The sequence below is a fragment of the Brassica oleracea genome, chromosome C4, assembly GCF_000695525.1.
Source record: "Brassica oleracea var. oleracea cultivar TO1000 chromosome C4, BOL, whole genome shotgun sequence".
Lineage (NCBI taxonomy): Eukaryota > Viridiplantae > Streptophyta > Magnoliopsida > Brassicales > Brassicaceae > Brassica > Brassica oleracea.
This window is the reverse complement of record NC_027751.1, coordinates 5,316,581-5,331,794: the sequence shown is the minus strand read 5'-3', so window position 1 is coordinate 5,331,794 and position 15,214 is coordinate 5,316,581. Positions and strand designations below refer to the sequence as shown.

Sequence of the window (15,214 nt, the reverse complement as noted above, 5' to 3'; positions counted from 1 at the left end):
TTCATTTAATGTTTAATTCTTTAGATGTCTAATTTTATTAAGTGAACATATTATTTTGCGTAATGCGTATTGAATGATAGAAAACAAATATAATATTTGAGACGAAAGAATTATGATAGTCAAAATAGTAGCTTAAAAATATTCGTTTAGTGTTTAGTGTAGAGTTTTTAAACGTCTAACTTTGTTAAGTGAATATACATTTAGGGAATTATGTTGCATAGTTAACAATTAAAGAATAAATATGTTAATATCAGGAATTGAATGACAATTATCTTTAGAAAAATTTAATTTAATTTTCTAACTTGATTTTGATCCGCAAATTTTATTTCTTTTTAAATAAATATCTTATATAATAAATATGAATGGTTATAAATATAGTGCGTGATTGGTTATAAATATTTTGGTTATAAATATGATTAGTTCTATATATGGTAAGCGAATTAAGTATATGTTTAAAATTTTTTAAAAATGATAGATTATAAATATAGCAATCAAATTAATTAAAAAAATTAAATTAGGTAATGACATTCATTTGGAAATAACTTTAACTAAGGACATAATCGTAGTAGCGATTTTGCTTTAATAGTATAATAATAGTATAGATGAAAATTAATTTATAATATATATATATATATATATATATATATTCTCAATTAACAGACTCGAGAGGCACTTGCTTCGGTAATATCTGAAAGTTTCAGGAATCTCAGTTCGCCTAGGTATGTGTTGTACTCGTTTCTTGTCTGAAAATCTTAGATTTTGAATGAATCCTAATAAGATCCGATACTTCCTTCGAGAAAGCGTTTTGTTTCAATAAGCTCTGCAAATGATTTCTTGCGTATCCGCTGATTGAAAAGGAGCTTCCTTTATGTGAATTTCTTCGAAAAAGGTTTAATTTCGAAAATTCAAGAACGATTTTAAGGGTAAAGATTGAAAAAATTGATAATCTTTTGGTTAAGCAAGAACGATTCGTCTTCTACAGTTTCAAAAGCTTAGATGGTATGTAGTCGAGCATAGTAGCTTGCTCTGTATGTTTAAGGTTCCAAGAACCAACCAAGAAAGAGCATTTTTACTTAACCATTCACGTTGTTTAGTATTGGCACTGCCACAGTTTATACTTTGACATTAGTTTTTTTTTTCCTCACCTTCTGCAGGAAGTTGCTTCAGCTTTATTTCCTCTTCCGGAAAAATAATATTTGGTTGGTGGCTGTAAAGGTTCTAATAATGGGGATTGAAGGTAACCACACATATTCAAAATCCGGGAATATGGACAAGTTGTCAACTCCTCCAGGTTTTGTGTCTCAAACAACGTTTGTGCTGAGGAATGTACACCAAGACAGAGATAGTTCAAGGTCAATGACGCCAGGACAAGAGCAGATAACTGGATTCGGTATGGATGATGCTAGTTTCAAGTTGTCTCTTAACAGCCGACCGTGGATAGTCCATGATGATCACACAAATCCCACCTCGGAGACCTTAAAGCCAATCAAACCTGAGGTTCCCATAACTATATCTCATTCCTCTCTTTCTTTCATATAGGGTAATTTGTAGATATGTTTTTCTTCTCTTCTCTGCTCTTTTGTCTGTCAAAAACGTTAGGTTCTATGGAATGTGTGCTAAGTCACGGCTACTAGTAGACATAGGAGTTGATGTATAAGGTGTTAGGTAAGCCAGAAAGTTCCATATCCCTTCTAGCCGCTTATGGTTTTAGTTACTTTAGTGCCTGCTCTTAATGATTTAGGATTAACACTTTGGAGCTCTTGATTTGTCAAGTCAGGTAGCTTTACTAGCTTATAGACGTATGAGAATGCAGGTATCAAGAATGTATGTTGAGTCTTTTGCATTCTTATTCACAGGTAAGGGAAAGACGGATACAGAGAGTCTCCAAGAACGTAACCCTTGAGGAAGCTCCAGTGTTCAACCCAACCGAGGAGGTTAGTTTTGCTTTTGCTACTATGAAAAGACAAACAATGGATTGCTTTACATCGTCTTTAGTAAACAATGATGTATTGCTTACAGAGAAAAATATGTTAAATGGATTGTCAGGAGTTCAGTGACACTCTCTCGTATATTGCTTCCTTGCGTGACAAAGCTGAGCCTTATGGAATCTGTTGCGTGGTTCCACCTCCTTCATGGAAACCTACGTGTCTTCTCGAGGAGAAGGAGGTTTGGGAGGCTTCCAAATTCGACACTCAAGTACAGCTCTTTGATGCTGCGAATGACGCAACGATTAAGAAGGAGGCTGATGATGATGATGACGATGATGATGAGGATCATACATCGGAGGAGAACGTCAAGTTTTGTAGAGTAGAACGTGGTCCTAGGAAAACTCTGGAGATCTTTAAGAACTTTGCGGATTCATATAAGAAGAGGCATTTCAGCGTAGAGGATGAGGTTTTGGGTTCCAAGAGTTCTTCAACCCCATCGCTAAAACAAGAGCCAACTGTGGCAGATGTTGAAAAAGAGTATAGACAACTTGTTGAGAGTCCACTTGTTGAAATTGAGGTTCTTTATGGGAATGATCTAGACACCAGAACGTTCAGCAGTGGGTTTCCTTTACCTGGAGCATCTGAGTCTTGCAAGTACAAGACATCAGGTTGGAATCTGAACAATACAGCTAAGCTTCCTGGCTCTCTTCTATCGTATGAAGACTGTGAATCAGTTGGTGTTCCTCGTCTAAGTGTAGGAATGTTTCTGTCTTCCCAGTTGTGGGTAAGTTTTCATCAGTTGAAGCTTTGCAATCTAATTTGCTTGTTTAATCTCATATATATCTGTTGATGTGCAGAAATCTGAAAAGGACAGACTCTACTCGCTCTGCTATTTGCATATGGGAGCTCCTAGAGTGTGGTACTCTGTAGCAGGGTGTCATCGTTCCAAGGTGATGAACTTATTCCCTGAGATGTCAGGAGAACTACAGTCAAAGATTAGCCGTGAACCTGTAAGTATTTAAATCACATTAAGCATCAATTATTCCACTTGCAAACTAGTTCTTGTTCAGCATAAAATACGACCATGACATGCCTAAGAGAGATCACTCAGTATTTGGACTTATCATAACTTTTGTTGTCTTCTAGTGATTCATTTTATAAGGGAAGCTGTTTTATTTGGCAGGTGATGGTGATGTCTCCATATGCACTGAACATGGAAGGCATACCAGTGACCCGGTGCGTCCAAAACCCTGGCCAGTATGTTATACTGTTCCCAGGGTCTTGTTACTCTGCAGTTAACTGTGGCTTCAACTGTTTGGAGAAAGCAAACTTTGCTCCCATAGATTGGTTGCCCCATGGGGATGTTGCTGTTCATCAGAATCAAGAGAAGAAGAAGAAATCATTAATATCGTATGATAAGATATTACTAGGAGCTGCAAGGGAAGCTGTCAAACACCTTAAGGAGTACTCTTTATCCAAGAAGAAAACAGCAGACAATATGAGATGGCTTAACGCGTGTGGTAGAGAGGGTTTGTTCACCAGCATTGTTAAGGTATGCTCACTACCTCTTCTTTGCCTGTCTTGGGCCAGCCATGAGATTTTGGGATATAGCCGATTTAGTAAGGGCTTCAATAATTTTTTTATTTATTTTTTTACAAATTTGGTGGTCTATTTCTATGTAATTTTCTTTAAAAGTTTGCGGCAATGGCCTATGCCGTCCCTCTGTCTTGGTAGCTGTGAGGAACTTGCTTACTGCCTTTTTGCTTTGTTATCTTTTTTGATGTAGTCAAGGGTGAAGCAAGAGAAGTGTAGAAGAGAGTTCCTTGCTAGTTCACTAAAGTCTCAGAGAATGGACAAGAGTTTTGATGACGTGAGCAAGAGAGAATGCTGTTTTTGTTTCGTGGATCTGCATTTCTCCGCGGTCCAGTGTTCGTGTTCCGATGAACGTTACTCGTGTCTGAGCCACGTGAGGAATCTGTGTGCTTGTCCGAGTGGGAAGAAGAGGTTTCTCTATAGGTACACCATAGATGAGCTGAATGTTCTTGTGGAGGCGTTGGAGCTGCAGAAACTCAGCGCTATGTTCAGATGGGGGAACTTTGATCGCAACTATTATGCTTCTTCTCCTGGGATTAAAATTTCACAACCTGGAGACAAAGGTAAGAAAGCAGATGTGGTTGTGCCTTGTAGTGATAACAATAACAACACAAGGAAAGATGTTGAAGCTGGAGGGAAGGAGCAGGGTAAGACTAAAGTAAAGGCGAGGTCGATCATGGAGATAATGAAGGGGAATGATGATGTGTCCGGGTCTGTGCAAGCTTGTTCTGATAAACCAAACAAGACATGCGATGGTTCTGCTGTTAACTCTGCAAAGAAACATAAGCAGGGATGAGAGAAAAAAAAATGTTTTGTTTTAATGTAGTTTTGAGTTGCAGAATTTGCAAAAGACTGTTTGTTCTTGTGCTTTGGTTGAACAAGACCAACCTGTGATCAGATTTTGTCATTGTATACGAAAATAGTCCTTTGTACAATATTTTGCTAGAGTTTTCCAGTGTAAGAACAATGAAAATTCATCATTTCAAATCTATCAAAATTCACTCCAAAATCAAGTTAAATTGATAACACCGGATATGATTTCTATTTTAAAACCATTCAATGAATTGATTTGTATTTTTTTTCTGTCAACAATATAAATAAAATAACGTAGATTCCGTAAACCAAACTGGTAGTTCCGCATTCATATGGACAATAAATGATGATTACTTCTTTGTATTGCGTGCAAGACTATCTGTCTTTGAATTCTGCGTCCTTAGTTTATATCTTCCAAGTAACTTGCAAAGGCTGACAATTCTTCTGGTTCTAAAACCATCTCCACCAACTGAAAACAGTTTGTTGCAAATGTAATAGTAAACTGTTTTAGATTTCTCGTACACTCCATTGCCCAAATAAGAACCTCTATCTCCGAGTAAAGTGGCGACTGGCTCGCTCTTGTATTCTTCGCTCTCGTTAAACCATCAAAACCTTCTAGTGTGCTATACCACCATTGTCCTGAATATACATCTTAATTTTTCCATGATCCATCCGTAAAACACCATCGACCTGGAATAAACGGTACTATCGTGAAAATCTAATTGACAAATGTTGTTGTTCAAAATTGAAAATCTAGCATTATTTAATTTGTTATTTTAAAAGATAATTTAAAATCCATTACCATTAAAAATATTAAACATAATTTATTTTAAGAGATTTGTTATGGTTTAAATGTGTTTTAGTGAATTTTATTTATTTAAATTATTTAAATTATTTAAATGTATATGTTATGGTTTTATATAGAATTTTAAAATATTATAAATAAAATCAAATTCCCTTTCATAATGGGTTCACCTGAAATCAGTCAATAACACAATAAAAATCAAATCCTTTCAGATTTTTCAAATACTATATTAAATACACTTTAAAACCAATTTAAAGCACTACTACTTCGTCTAATAAGTCGTCCAGATGGAAGACTTTCCAGACGACTTAATTAAGTCGTCCGATAAGTCGTCCAGCTGGGAAGACTTTCCAGACGCCTTATTATAAGTCGTCTAATAAGTCGTCCAGATGGAAGACTTTCCAGACGACTTAATTAAGTCGTCCGATAAGTCGTCCAGCTGGGAAGACTTTCCAGACGCCTTATTATAAGTCGTCTAATAAGTCGTCCAGATGGAAGACTTTCCAGACGACTTAATTAAGTCGTCCGATAAGTCGTCCAGCTGGGAAGACTTTCCAGACGCCTTATTATAAGTCGTCTAATAAGTCGTCCAGATGGAAGACTTTCCAGACGACTTAATTAAGTCGTCCGATAAGTCGTCCAGCTGGGAAGACTTTCCAGACGCCTTATTATAAGTCGTCTAATAAGTCGTCCAGATGGAAGACTTTCCAGACGACTTAATTAAGTCGTCCGATAAGTCGTCCAGCTGGGAAGACTTTCCAGACGCCTTATTATAAGTCGTCTAATAAGTCGTCCAGATGGAAGACTTTCCAGACGACTTAATTAAGTCGTCCGATAAGTCGTCCAGCTGGGAAGACTTTCCAGACGCCTTATTATAAGTCGTCTAATAAGTCGTCCAGATGGAAGACTTTCCAGACGACTTAATTAAGTCGTCCGATAAGTCGTCCAGCTGGGAAGACTTTCCAGACGCCTTATTATAAGTCGTCTAATAAGTCGTCCAGATGGAAGACTTTCCAGACGACTTAATTAAGTCGTCCGATAAGTCGTCCAGCTGGGAAGACTTTCCAGACGCCTTATTATAAGTCGTCTAATAAGTCGTCCAGATGGAAGACTTTCCAGACGACTTAATTAAGTCGTCCGATAAGTCGTCCAGCTGGGAAGACTTTCCAGACGCCTTATTATAAGTCGTCTAATAAGTCGTCCAGATGGAAGACTTTCCAGACGACTTAATTAAGTCGTCCGATAAGTCGTCCAGCTGGGAAGACTTTCCAGACGCCTTATTATAAGTCGTCTAATAAGTCGTCCAGATGGAAGACTTTCCAGACGACTTAATTAAGTCGTCCGATAAGTCGTCCAGCTGGGAAGACTTTCCAGACGCCTTATTATAAGTCGTCTAATAAGTCGTCCAGATGGAAGACTTTCCAGACGACTTAATTAAGTCGTCCGATAAGTCGTCCAGCTGGGAAGACTTTCCAGACGCCTTATTATAAGTCGTCTAATAAGTCGTCCAGATGGAAGACTTTCCAGACGACTTAATTAAGTCGTCCGATAAGTCGTCCAGCTGGGAAGACTTTCCAGACGCCTTATTATAAGTCGTCTAATAAGTCGTCCAGATGGAAGACTTTCCAGACGACTTAATTAAGTCGTCCGATAAGTCGTCCAGCTGGGAAGACTTTCCAGACGCCTTATTATAAGTCGTCTAATAAGTCGTCCAGATGGAAGACTTTCCAGACGACTTAATTAAGTCGTCCGATAAGTCGTCCAGCTGGGAAGACTTTCCAGACGCCTTATTATAAGTCGTCTAATAAGTCGTCCAGATGGAAGACTTTCCAGACGACTTAATTAAGTCGTCCGATAAGTCGTCCAGCTGGGAAGACTTTCCAGACGCCTTATTATAAGTCGTCTAATAAGTCGTCCAGATGGAAGACTTTCCAGACGACTTAATTAAGTCGTCCGATAAGTCGTCCAGCTGGGAAGACTTTCCAGACGCCTTATTATAAGTCGTCTAATAAGTCGTCCAGATGGAAGACTTTCCAGACGACTTAATTAAGTCGTCCGATAAGTCGTCCAGCTGGGAAGACTTTCCAGACGCCTTATTATAAGTCGTCTAATAAGTCGTCCAGATGGAAGACTTTCCAGACGACTTAATTAAGTCGTCCGATAAGTCGTCCAGCTGGGAAGACTTTCCAGACGCCTTATTATAAGTCGTCTAATAAGTCGTCCAGATGGAAGACTTTCCAGACGACTTAATTAAGTCGTCCGATAAGTCGTCCAGCTGGGAAGACTTTCCAGACGCCTTATTATAAGTCGTCTAATAAGTCGTCCAGATGGAAGACTTTCCAGACGACTTAATTAAGTCGTCCGATAAGTCGTCCAGCTGGGAAGACTTTCCAGACGCCTTATTATAAGTCGTCTAATAAGTCGTCCAGATGGAAGACTTTCCAGACGACTTAATTAAGTCGTCCGATAAGTCGTCCAGCTGGGAAGACTTTCCAGACGCCTTATTATAAGTCGTCTAATAAGTCGTCCAGATGGAAGACTTTCCAGACGACTTAATTAAGTCGTCCGATAAGTCGTCCAGCTGGGAAGACTTTCCAGACGCCTTATTATAAGTCGTCTAATAAGTCGTCCAGATGGAAGACTTTCCAGACGACTTAATTAAGTCGTCCGATAAGTCGTCCAGCTGGGAAGACTTTCCAGACGCCTTATTATAAGTCGTCTAATAAGTCGTCCAGATGGAAGACTTTCCAGACGACTTAATTAAGTCGTCCGATAAGTCGTCCAGCTGGGAAGACTTTCCAGACGCCTTATTATAAGTCGTCTAATAAGTCGTCCAGATGGAAGACTTTCCAGACGACTTAATTAAGTCGTCCGATAAGTCGTCCAGCTGGGAAGACTTTCCAGACGCCTTATTATAAGTCGTCTAATAAGTCGTCCAGATGGAAGACTTTCCAGACGACTTAATTAAGTCGTCCGATAAGTCGTCCAGCTGGGAAGACTTTCCAGACGCCTTATTATAAGTCGTCTAATAAGTCGTCCAGATGGAAGACTTTCCAGACGACTTAATTAAGTCGTCCGATAAGTCGTCCAGCTGGGAAGACTTTCCAGACGCCTTATTATAAGTCGTCTAATAAGTCGTCCAGATGGAAGACTTTCCAGACGACTTAATTAAGTCGTCCGATAAGTCGTCCAGCTGGGAAGACTTTCCAGACGCCTTATTATAAGTCGTCTAATAAGTCGTCCAGATGGAAGACTTTCCAGACGACTTATAATAAGTCGTCTGCGCAGTCTTTTGGATTGAAGTAAATACCTGACTCAAGATAGCAGCTTTCATTGATCTGCGGCCTCTGCTGCCCTCGTAAGCCAGTATCGGTGGAGACGGACTGTCTGCTCTGGGACCACCAATACTAGCACCCAATTCCGGCATAGCTGTGTACGTCTAGACCTGAAGAACTTGTATAAACCCATCCACGGTGTAACAGCCAGCAATTTCTTTGTTCCACAAAGAGTCCATCAGCACCTTAAACGCGACTCTCCCCCATGGATAATTCTCAAACCGTTCTAAATCCATCACTAGCCTTGCCAGAGTAGATCGTGTAGCGGTTGAAAACTTTCTCCCTTCAATGAATCCAGTGAAGATGGAGAGGTACGCGAGCCGCTTGCGATCTTCCCTGGACCAATCCCCGCATCTCTTCAGTGCTGCTATTATCTGATCAGTAGTTGGCCCAGCTTCCAGATGAACTCCCAGCATCCCCCAGAAAGAAACCATCTCTGGGGTAACGTCACATTTTGGTGTCTCAAGGTCCTCGATGTACTCGCAGTTTAGACCAGTGAGGTTTTCAAACTCTAACAGTGAAAACCTCAAAGGTTCTGGACCAACGAGAGACCACATCTCATACTTCTTCTTAATGTCCAGCTTGAAACTGAGCATGTAGTGAACCAGCCTTGAAGCCCAACCAAATCCCTGCTCCTTGAACTTGATGAAAACTCCCAAACTCGACTCCTTGAGCTCTTCAAATTCGTCATCAGTAAGAGCTTTCCTAAGAGCAGTATGCAACTTGCTGTTATCCGTATGATACGAAATGCTATTGTGGGCTTCTGGTTCTTCCCCTGATGTGTATAACCTACGGGGGAGTTCTGGAATATCCATCCTTTTTGTCTGCAAAATAATCAAAGACAACAATATAAGTCCAGACGACTTAGTAGACGACTTAAATTACTTACAAGTCTTCCAGTCGCAGAAGGAGTTGGAGTACTCGTCATTGCGGTTATAGATCTGAAAAAATAAACGTGAAACGGTGAGAATGAGTAAATTGATAGAGACAACGTTTTATGTTCATCTTTTCCTCGAGATTGATGACTTAGCGGCGTTAGGGTTTACAGAGAAACGGCGCTAAGGTTTACAGAGAAGAAGCGGCGGCGCTAGGGTTTAGAAGAAGCGGCGGCGCTAGTGTTTAGAACGTTGGTGACCACGGTGGCGAGGGCGACGGTTTGTTCGGAAATAGTGGAATCGGCGGCGCTAGGGTTTAGAGGAATCGGCGCGGCTAGGGTTAGAAGAAGCTGCGGCGACAACGGTGAGAATGAAGTGAGATAGATAGCCGATGTTGAGAACGATGGTTTGTTCGGAAATCGTGGGAATTCGAAATCGCCTTTGAGAGAGAACTGTTAGGGTTTCTGAATTTCGCGAAAAATGAAACAAAAAAAATAAAAATCACCTTATATATTGGGTAAATAATCCGGTTAGCTTTAAAATTACATTGGTAAACTTTAAGGTTTGGTCCGGTTTAGACGACTTATTCTGGCTGATAATGTACAACAGACGACTTAATATTTAGTCGTCTGTTTTCAGACGACAAAATATTAAGTCGTCCTAGACCCTAAAATGAACCCCTAAACTAAAATGACTAGATTAACTAACTAACCACGTTATAAAATCTAATTATACTTAAATAGTGTTTACTATACACAGAAATGAACACGCATAAGTTATTTTAAAAATTTTCAAAAACGGTTTTAATGCTTTCCAAAATCTAACCCTAAGAACACATACAATACTACAACATATGTTGATGAAACATAAACTTAAGAATATCATGACTCACTACTTTCACTCATCTATGCTGAAAACAATTGAAATTTGTTATATCTTAATTTATACCTCCTAAGACATATGTTAATTACATAATTCCCATTTTTCACTTATCAAAATATTTTTTACAAAATTTTTAAATTATGTTTAAGACTAACTGTCCAGACGACTTTCAGTTAAGTCGTCTGGACGACTTATTTTCAAGTCGTCTAAACAGACGACTTGCGAGGGGTAGAAACGTAAAAAAAATTCCGTTTTTTTGTTTGGTCACAAGGGGATAGTTGTAATTTCAATAGCCTTTTAGGTTACTTTTGCCTTTGACCCAAATTGGGGTATTGTTTTGGGTTTGACTCCAAGTTTTGAGTCACACTTGGCAATTCTCCCCTATTACAATAGTATGATTTTTTTTTTTTTTTTGTGCGACTCAAACTATGATTTTTTTATTGAACTTAAATAGTGCCGTAGCCGTTGGATCTGATGACTTTCTGTGATCGCCGTTGGTTTTCTGATAGTTGCGGTTTTATTAAAACGTCGTTCGAATGAGAAACGCCCACCACCACATTCTCTTAGCTTTTATACGCCGAAGATTTCTCGTCGTCGCCTGTATCATAGTTTTCTCTCGCACCAAAACCTAACACTAACACAGACTTATCCTCATAGATTCACTCCTCCTAGTGATAATATAATGGCGGAGACGGACGTCGGAAACGTGAACGCGAAGGAGAAACGATCGCCGAAGCGATTGATTTTGCTGATCGGAGCTATAGCCGTCGCCGCGGCCGCTGTGTTTTTGAATACTCAGAACTCGTCGATTTTCGATTTCACCGGGAAAATATGCAATTGCCGTAAGGTTAGGTATCTCTCTTTTAAGCTCGTGTAAGTTTCTGATTAGGGGAGCGTCGAATTGATCTTCGTGTAACTTCGATTTCGTGATTAGGTTTAGCTTATAGTGTTTTTGCTAGAGATCAGCAGAAGAACTAATCAGAGCAGGTCCTCTGAGATTTATGAGGCTTGAAACAATTACGGATTAGAAACTAAATAATCAGTATATATATATTTAGTGGAATTAGAAGCTGAATGGTCTAATACGTATTAACTAATTTAATTTTGGGAATCAAGGCGAATGTTTCATCCCGCTGTGTCCAGGACCCGGCAATAGAAATTTGTAGCTTATAGTCTTTGTGCTAGATATCAGAAGAACTAATCAGAGCAGGTCCTGAGATTTACACTGATTAGAAACTAAATAATCAATACATATATTTAATCTTAATCAATTTAGGGGCTAAATGATCTAATACATATTACTAGTTTAATTTTGGGGGTCTGAGGCAAATGTTTCATCTGGCTATGTCCAGGACCTGCCGCTAGAAACTTGTTGGGGCTTTGTTTTTCTTATATTATTCATCTGTATATAGGCTGAGAAGCAGAAGTACATTGGGATGGTTGAAGACTGTTGTTGTGATTACGAGACGGTGAATAAGCTGAACACTGAGGTGTTGCATCCACTGCTTCAAGACCTTGTTAAGACACCCTTTTACCGATATTTCAAGGTTGGCTTTCTCTTCGTCTTCTTGAGATTGGGTATAGAGTTTTGAGGTATCTGTTTCGGTTAGCTCTGAATCAATTTTTTTTTTAGGTTAAACTGTGGTGTGATTGCCCGTTTTGGCCTGATGATGGCATGTGCCGGTTAAGAGACTGTAGTGTTTGTGAGTGTCCTGAGAGCGAGTTCCCTGAGCCGTTTAAGAAGGCTTTAAGCAAAGACAATCCTGTTTGCCAAGAAGGGAAGCCACAAGGTGCTGTTGACCGTACCGTAGACACTAGAGCTTTCACGGGTTGGACTGTCACTGACAATCCCTGGACTAGTGATGATGAAACTGACAATGGTCTGTCTTCCTAACCTTTTCCAAATTTTCTTTGTGTTAGTGGGTCTTGTGTATGTTCAAGTGGTGCTTCTAGTATTGAATCTTATTGTGGTAGATTGTAGTTTTTGATGACCAAATACATGATTGCAGGTGAAATGACGTATGTTAATCTTCTGCTGAATCCTGAACGGTACACTGGCTATATTGGCCCCTCTGCTAGAAGGATATGGGATGCTATATACTCTGAGAATTGTCCCAAATGTAAGCTTCACTATTCCATTCTTTTTGTCTCGATTTGTTTCTTTATAAGTGGCTGATCATTTCGTATGGGTTTTGAATAATGGCGTCTATCCGATGAGTAGATACATCTGAACAGTCGTGCCAAGAGGAAAAGATATTGTACAAACTGGTCTCTGGTCTTCACTCATCTATTACAGTTCATATAGCTTCAGATTATTTACTTGATGAAGCTAAAAACTTGGTAAGATCTGCCTCAGGAATCTCTCTTGTCCGCTATGTATGTTTTTTTAAGCAGAATTAAAAATCATCTAATGATCTCCATTTTTTTGTGTTTCAGTGGGGTCAAAACCTAACATTGTTGTATGATCGTGTGTTAAGATACCCAGATCGTGTTCGGAACCTATACTTCACATTTTTGTTTGTTCTCAGAGCAGTAACAAAGGTTAGTTTTTCTTTATCAGAATCCAGCGAAAAGGGGGTCAATGGTCTCAGAATAAATCACAGTTGATTTCTCTCCGCTCCTTCGTGATTTGTAGGCAGAAAATTACTTGGTAGAAGCTGAATATGAGACTGGTAAAGACAATGTCATCGAGGATTTGAAGACCAAATCTCTTATGAAACAACTAGTTAGTGACCCTAAGACGAAAGCAGCTTGTCCACTGCCATTTGATGAAGCCAAGCTCTGGAAGGGCCAACGTGGTCCAGAACTGAAACAACAAATACAGAAACAGTTCAGAAACATAAGGTTCTTTTTGAATCCTTGTCTTTCCTTGAGCAATAAGTTGTCAACTGACTAGCTAAGTTCAGTGCTTTATATTCATTAATGTCCTTGCAGTGCAATAATGGACTGTGTAGGATGTGAGAAATGTCGTCTATGGGGAAAGCTTCAGATTCTTGGTCTCGGCACTGCATTGAAAATCCTTTTCACTGTCAACGGTGAAGACAATCTGCGTCATAATGTGCGTTCCTACTCTTAAACCACACCTTCATAGACATCGTCATGTTTTTGAAGTCTCATGCATTGTATGTTTACTAAATTATTATTTTTATTGCAGCTCGAACTGCAAAGGAATGAAGTGATTGCGCTGATGAATCTACTCAACCGGTTATCTGAATCAGTGAGGTTTGTTCATGAAATGAGTCCTGTGGCCGAGAGAATAGCAGGAGATGGAAAAAACAAACCAAATCATAACCGAACATAATTTAGGTGATTGTTCGGTTCGGTTTTAAACCGTAAAAACCGAACAGGTTTTCCGTTTCTTAGTATATTGATTCTATTTTTTTCTTCAATTGTAGATCTACATAGTTGTTGACATTCTGGTTAATCAGACTTATGTTGTCACTATCTTCTTTTTCTTTTTTAATTGTCAACCTTATTTTACTTTATAGTATTAAGTGACTAATGAGAAACACACAAATCTAACATCAAATGTTCTATGAATATAGTTATAGTGTCATAGTTAATAGAAACATTCCAAAGGTCTAAATAAATCATGTAGACAATTATAAATACTCTCTTGGATCTTTTTAGCATTTCTAAATTTCTGAAGTATATTTTTTTTTCATTGACTAACCCATAATAGTTTTTTTCACATGTTAATGGAAAAAAATAACATTTGTGAAAAATCACTCAAGAACCAAAAAGAATCAAGATAAACCGGATAAAAATATCATATATTTTATTCTATTGGTAATCATGCAAAAACACCAAATATTTTGAACTGATTCTCACAGGTAATGCAACTATGCACTATGCAAGGAGGATGCCAGCAAATTCAATGATCAATGGAATTTTAGTGAAAAAAAAAAAAAGATACTATCAAAAGAGTTCAGCTTTTGCGGTTGACTTGCAAGAAATAGTGCTAAGACATAAAGAGACACTATAAAGGGAATCCTATCCTCCAACCTCAATGAACACACCTTTTGATTATCTGTTCTTTACTATTGCTTCACCACATAAAGCTTTTCCTTTTTTTTTTTAGTTTTTTTTTTATTATAAATAGTCTATCCAAACACTAGTAGACTAATGCCATAATCTACAACTGCTCTGCAAATTATAATCAGGAGAAAGAGAAAAAATCTGTCTAACAAAAACTGAGCCATCACTTAGTTAATTCTCCAAACTTTGACGTCTAATTAAACTTGATCTCTTACGATGAGTGTGTGAATTTGGAATTCATTGTCTTTGATGTTTGATTTTTCTTGTAGCGTTAAGGTATATATAAATTTGCATGGCAAAAAGATTTGAGAATTTTTGTTTTTATTCCCTCCTTTATACAAAGCTGAAGTCTTTCGAATTTCCATCTCTTCCAGAAAAGATACTGTTTTTGAAGAACAAAAGATATTACAAAAGGCAGTGGGAACAGACAAAGGCCAACGATAAAAAGATGCTCGTTCTTCCAGTATCAGAAAAATATTCATCTCCATTAAGTATTTTATTTCATTTTCTTTACTTTTGGCTCAAACTTTTCTCTTTTGCCCACTTTTCTTTTTGCTCCCTTTAAATTTTGAATATTGATTTATCCAAGTTAAGTTGGTAGCTGCACACTATTAGGTACAACCCAATAGCTGTCAGTCATGTCGACGTTCTTGGGTGATACCAATTGCATTCTATCAGTGATGGTGAAAGTTTCTGTACAACTGTTCTAAGGGTAGGGAGCACAGGGATCGAACTCCATAATTGATCACTTCCCGAGCTTAATGTTTCTCCTGAAAATATACATCTTAGACTAGTTGGTCTATGGGCTGGCTTTAGGTTTAAATGATTCATATGATGGAGGGTATCTAAAGAATCACTTCATTTCACAACTATTTGAACTTAAAGGCTGGAATACCTAAATTACCAATTACCAATATATATATATATATATCGACTGCTTTTACT

The 15,214-nt window shown here is 38.4% G+C and overlaps 2 protein-coding genes across 4 annotated transcripts; both read left to right on the top strand.

Moving 5' to 3' along the window:
• Window positions 1-648: 648 nt before the first annotated feature.
• Window positions 649-4,486, top strand: LOC106343001 (probable inactive lysine-specific demethylase JMJ19). Of its 3 annotated transcripts, none has more exons than XM_013782094.1 (7): window positions 649-719; window positions 1,155-1,497; window positions 1,857-1,934; window positions 2,047-2,712; window positions 2,786-2,938; window positions 3,112-3,480; window positions 3,715-4,484. In XM_013782094.1, the coding sequence occupies exons 2-7, from the start codon at window positions 1,225-1,227 to the stop codon at window positions 4,315-4,317; spliced, it is 2,142 nt and encodes a 713-aa protein (XP_013637548.1). In that variant the 5' UTR covers window positions 649-719; window positions 1,155-1,224; the 3' UTR covers window positions 4,318-4,484. The 3 variants fall into 3 exon arrangements, with proteins under 3 accessions (XP_013637548.1, XP_013637549.1, XP_013637550.1); XM_013782095.1 differs by having other exon boundaries at window positions 651-719; window positions 1,216-1,497; window positions 3,715-4,485; XM_013782096.1 differs by lacking the exons at window positions 649-719; window positions 1,155-1,497 and adding an exon at window positions 1,568-1,665 and having other exon boundaries at window positions 2,020-2,712; window positions 3,715-4,486.
• A 6,292-nt stretch (window positions 4,487-10,778) lies between these two features.
• LOC106337531 (endoplasmic reticulum oxidoreductin-2) lies at window positions 10,779-13,675 on the top strand. The gene is made up of 9 exons (XM_013776633.1): window positions 10,779-11,078; window positions 11,644-11,778; window positions 11,865-12,111; window positions 12,241-12,351; window positions 12,453-12,571; window positions 12,668-12,772; window positions 12,867-13,075; window positions 13,166-13,289; window positions 13,386-13,675. Exons 1-9 carry the CDS (start codon window positions 10,914-10,916, stop codon window positions 13,530-13,532), a joined length of 1,362 nt encoding a protein of 453 aa, XP_013632087.1. The 5' UTR covers window positions 10,779-10,913; the 3' UTR covers window positions 13,533-13,675.
• The last annotated feature ends 1,539 nt before the right edge of the window (window positions 13,676-15,214 follow it).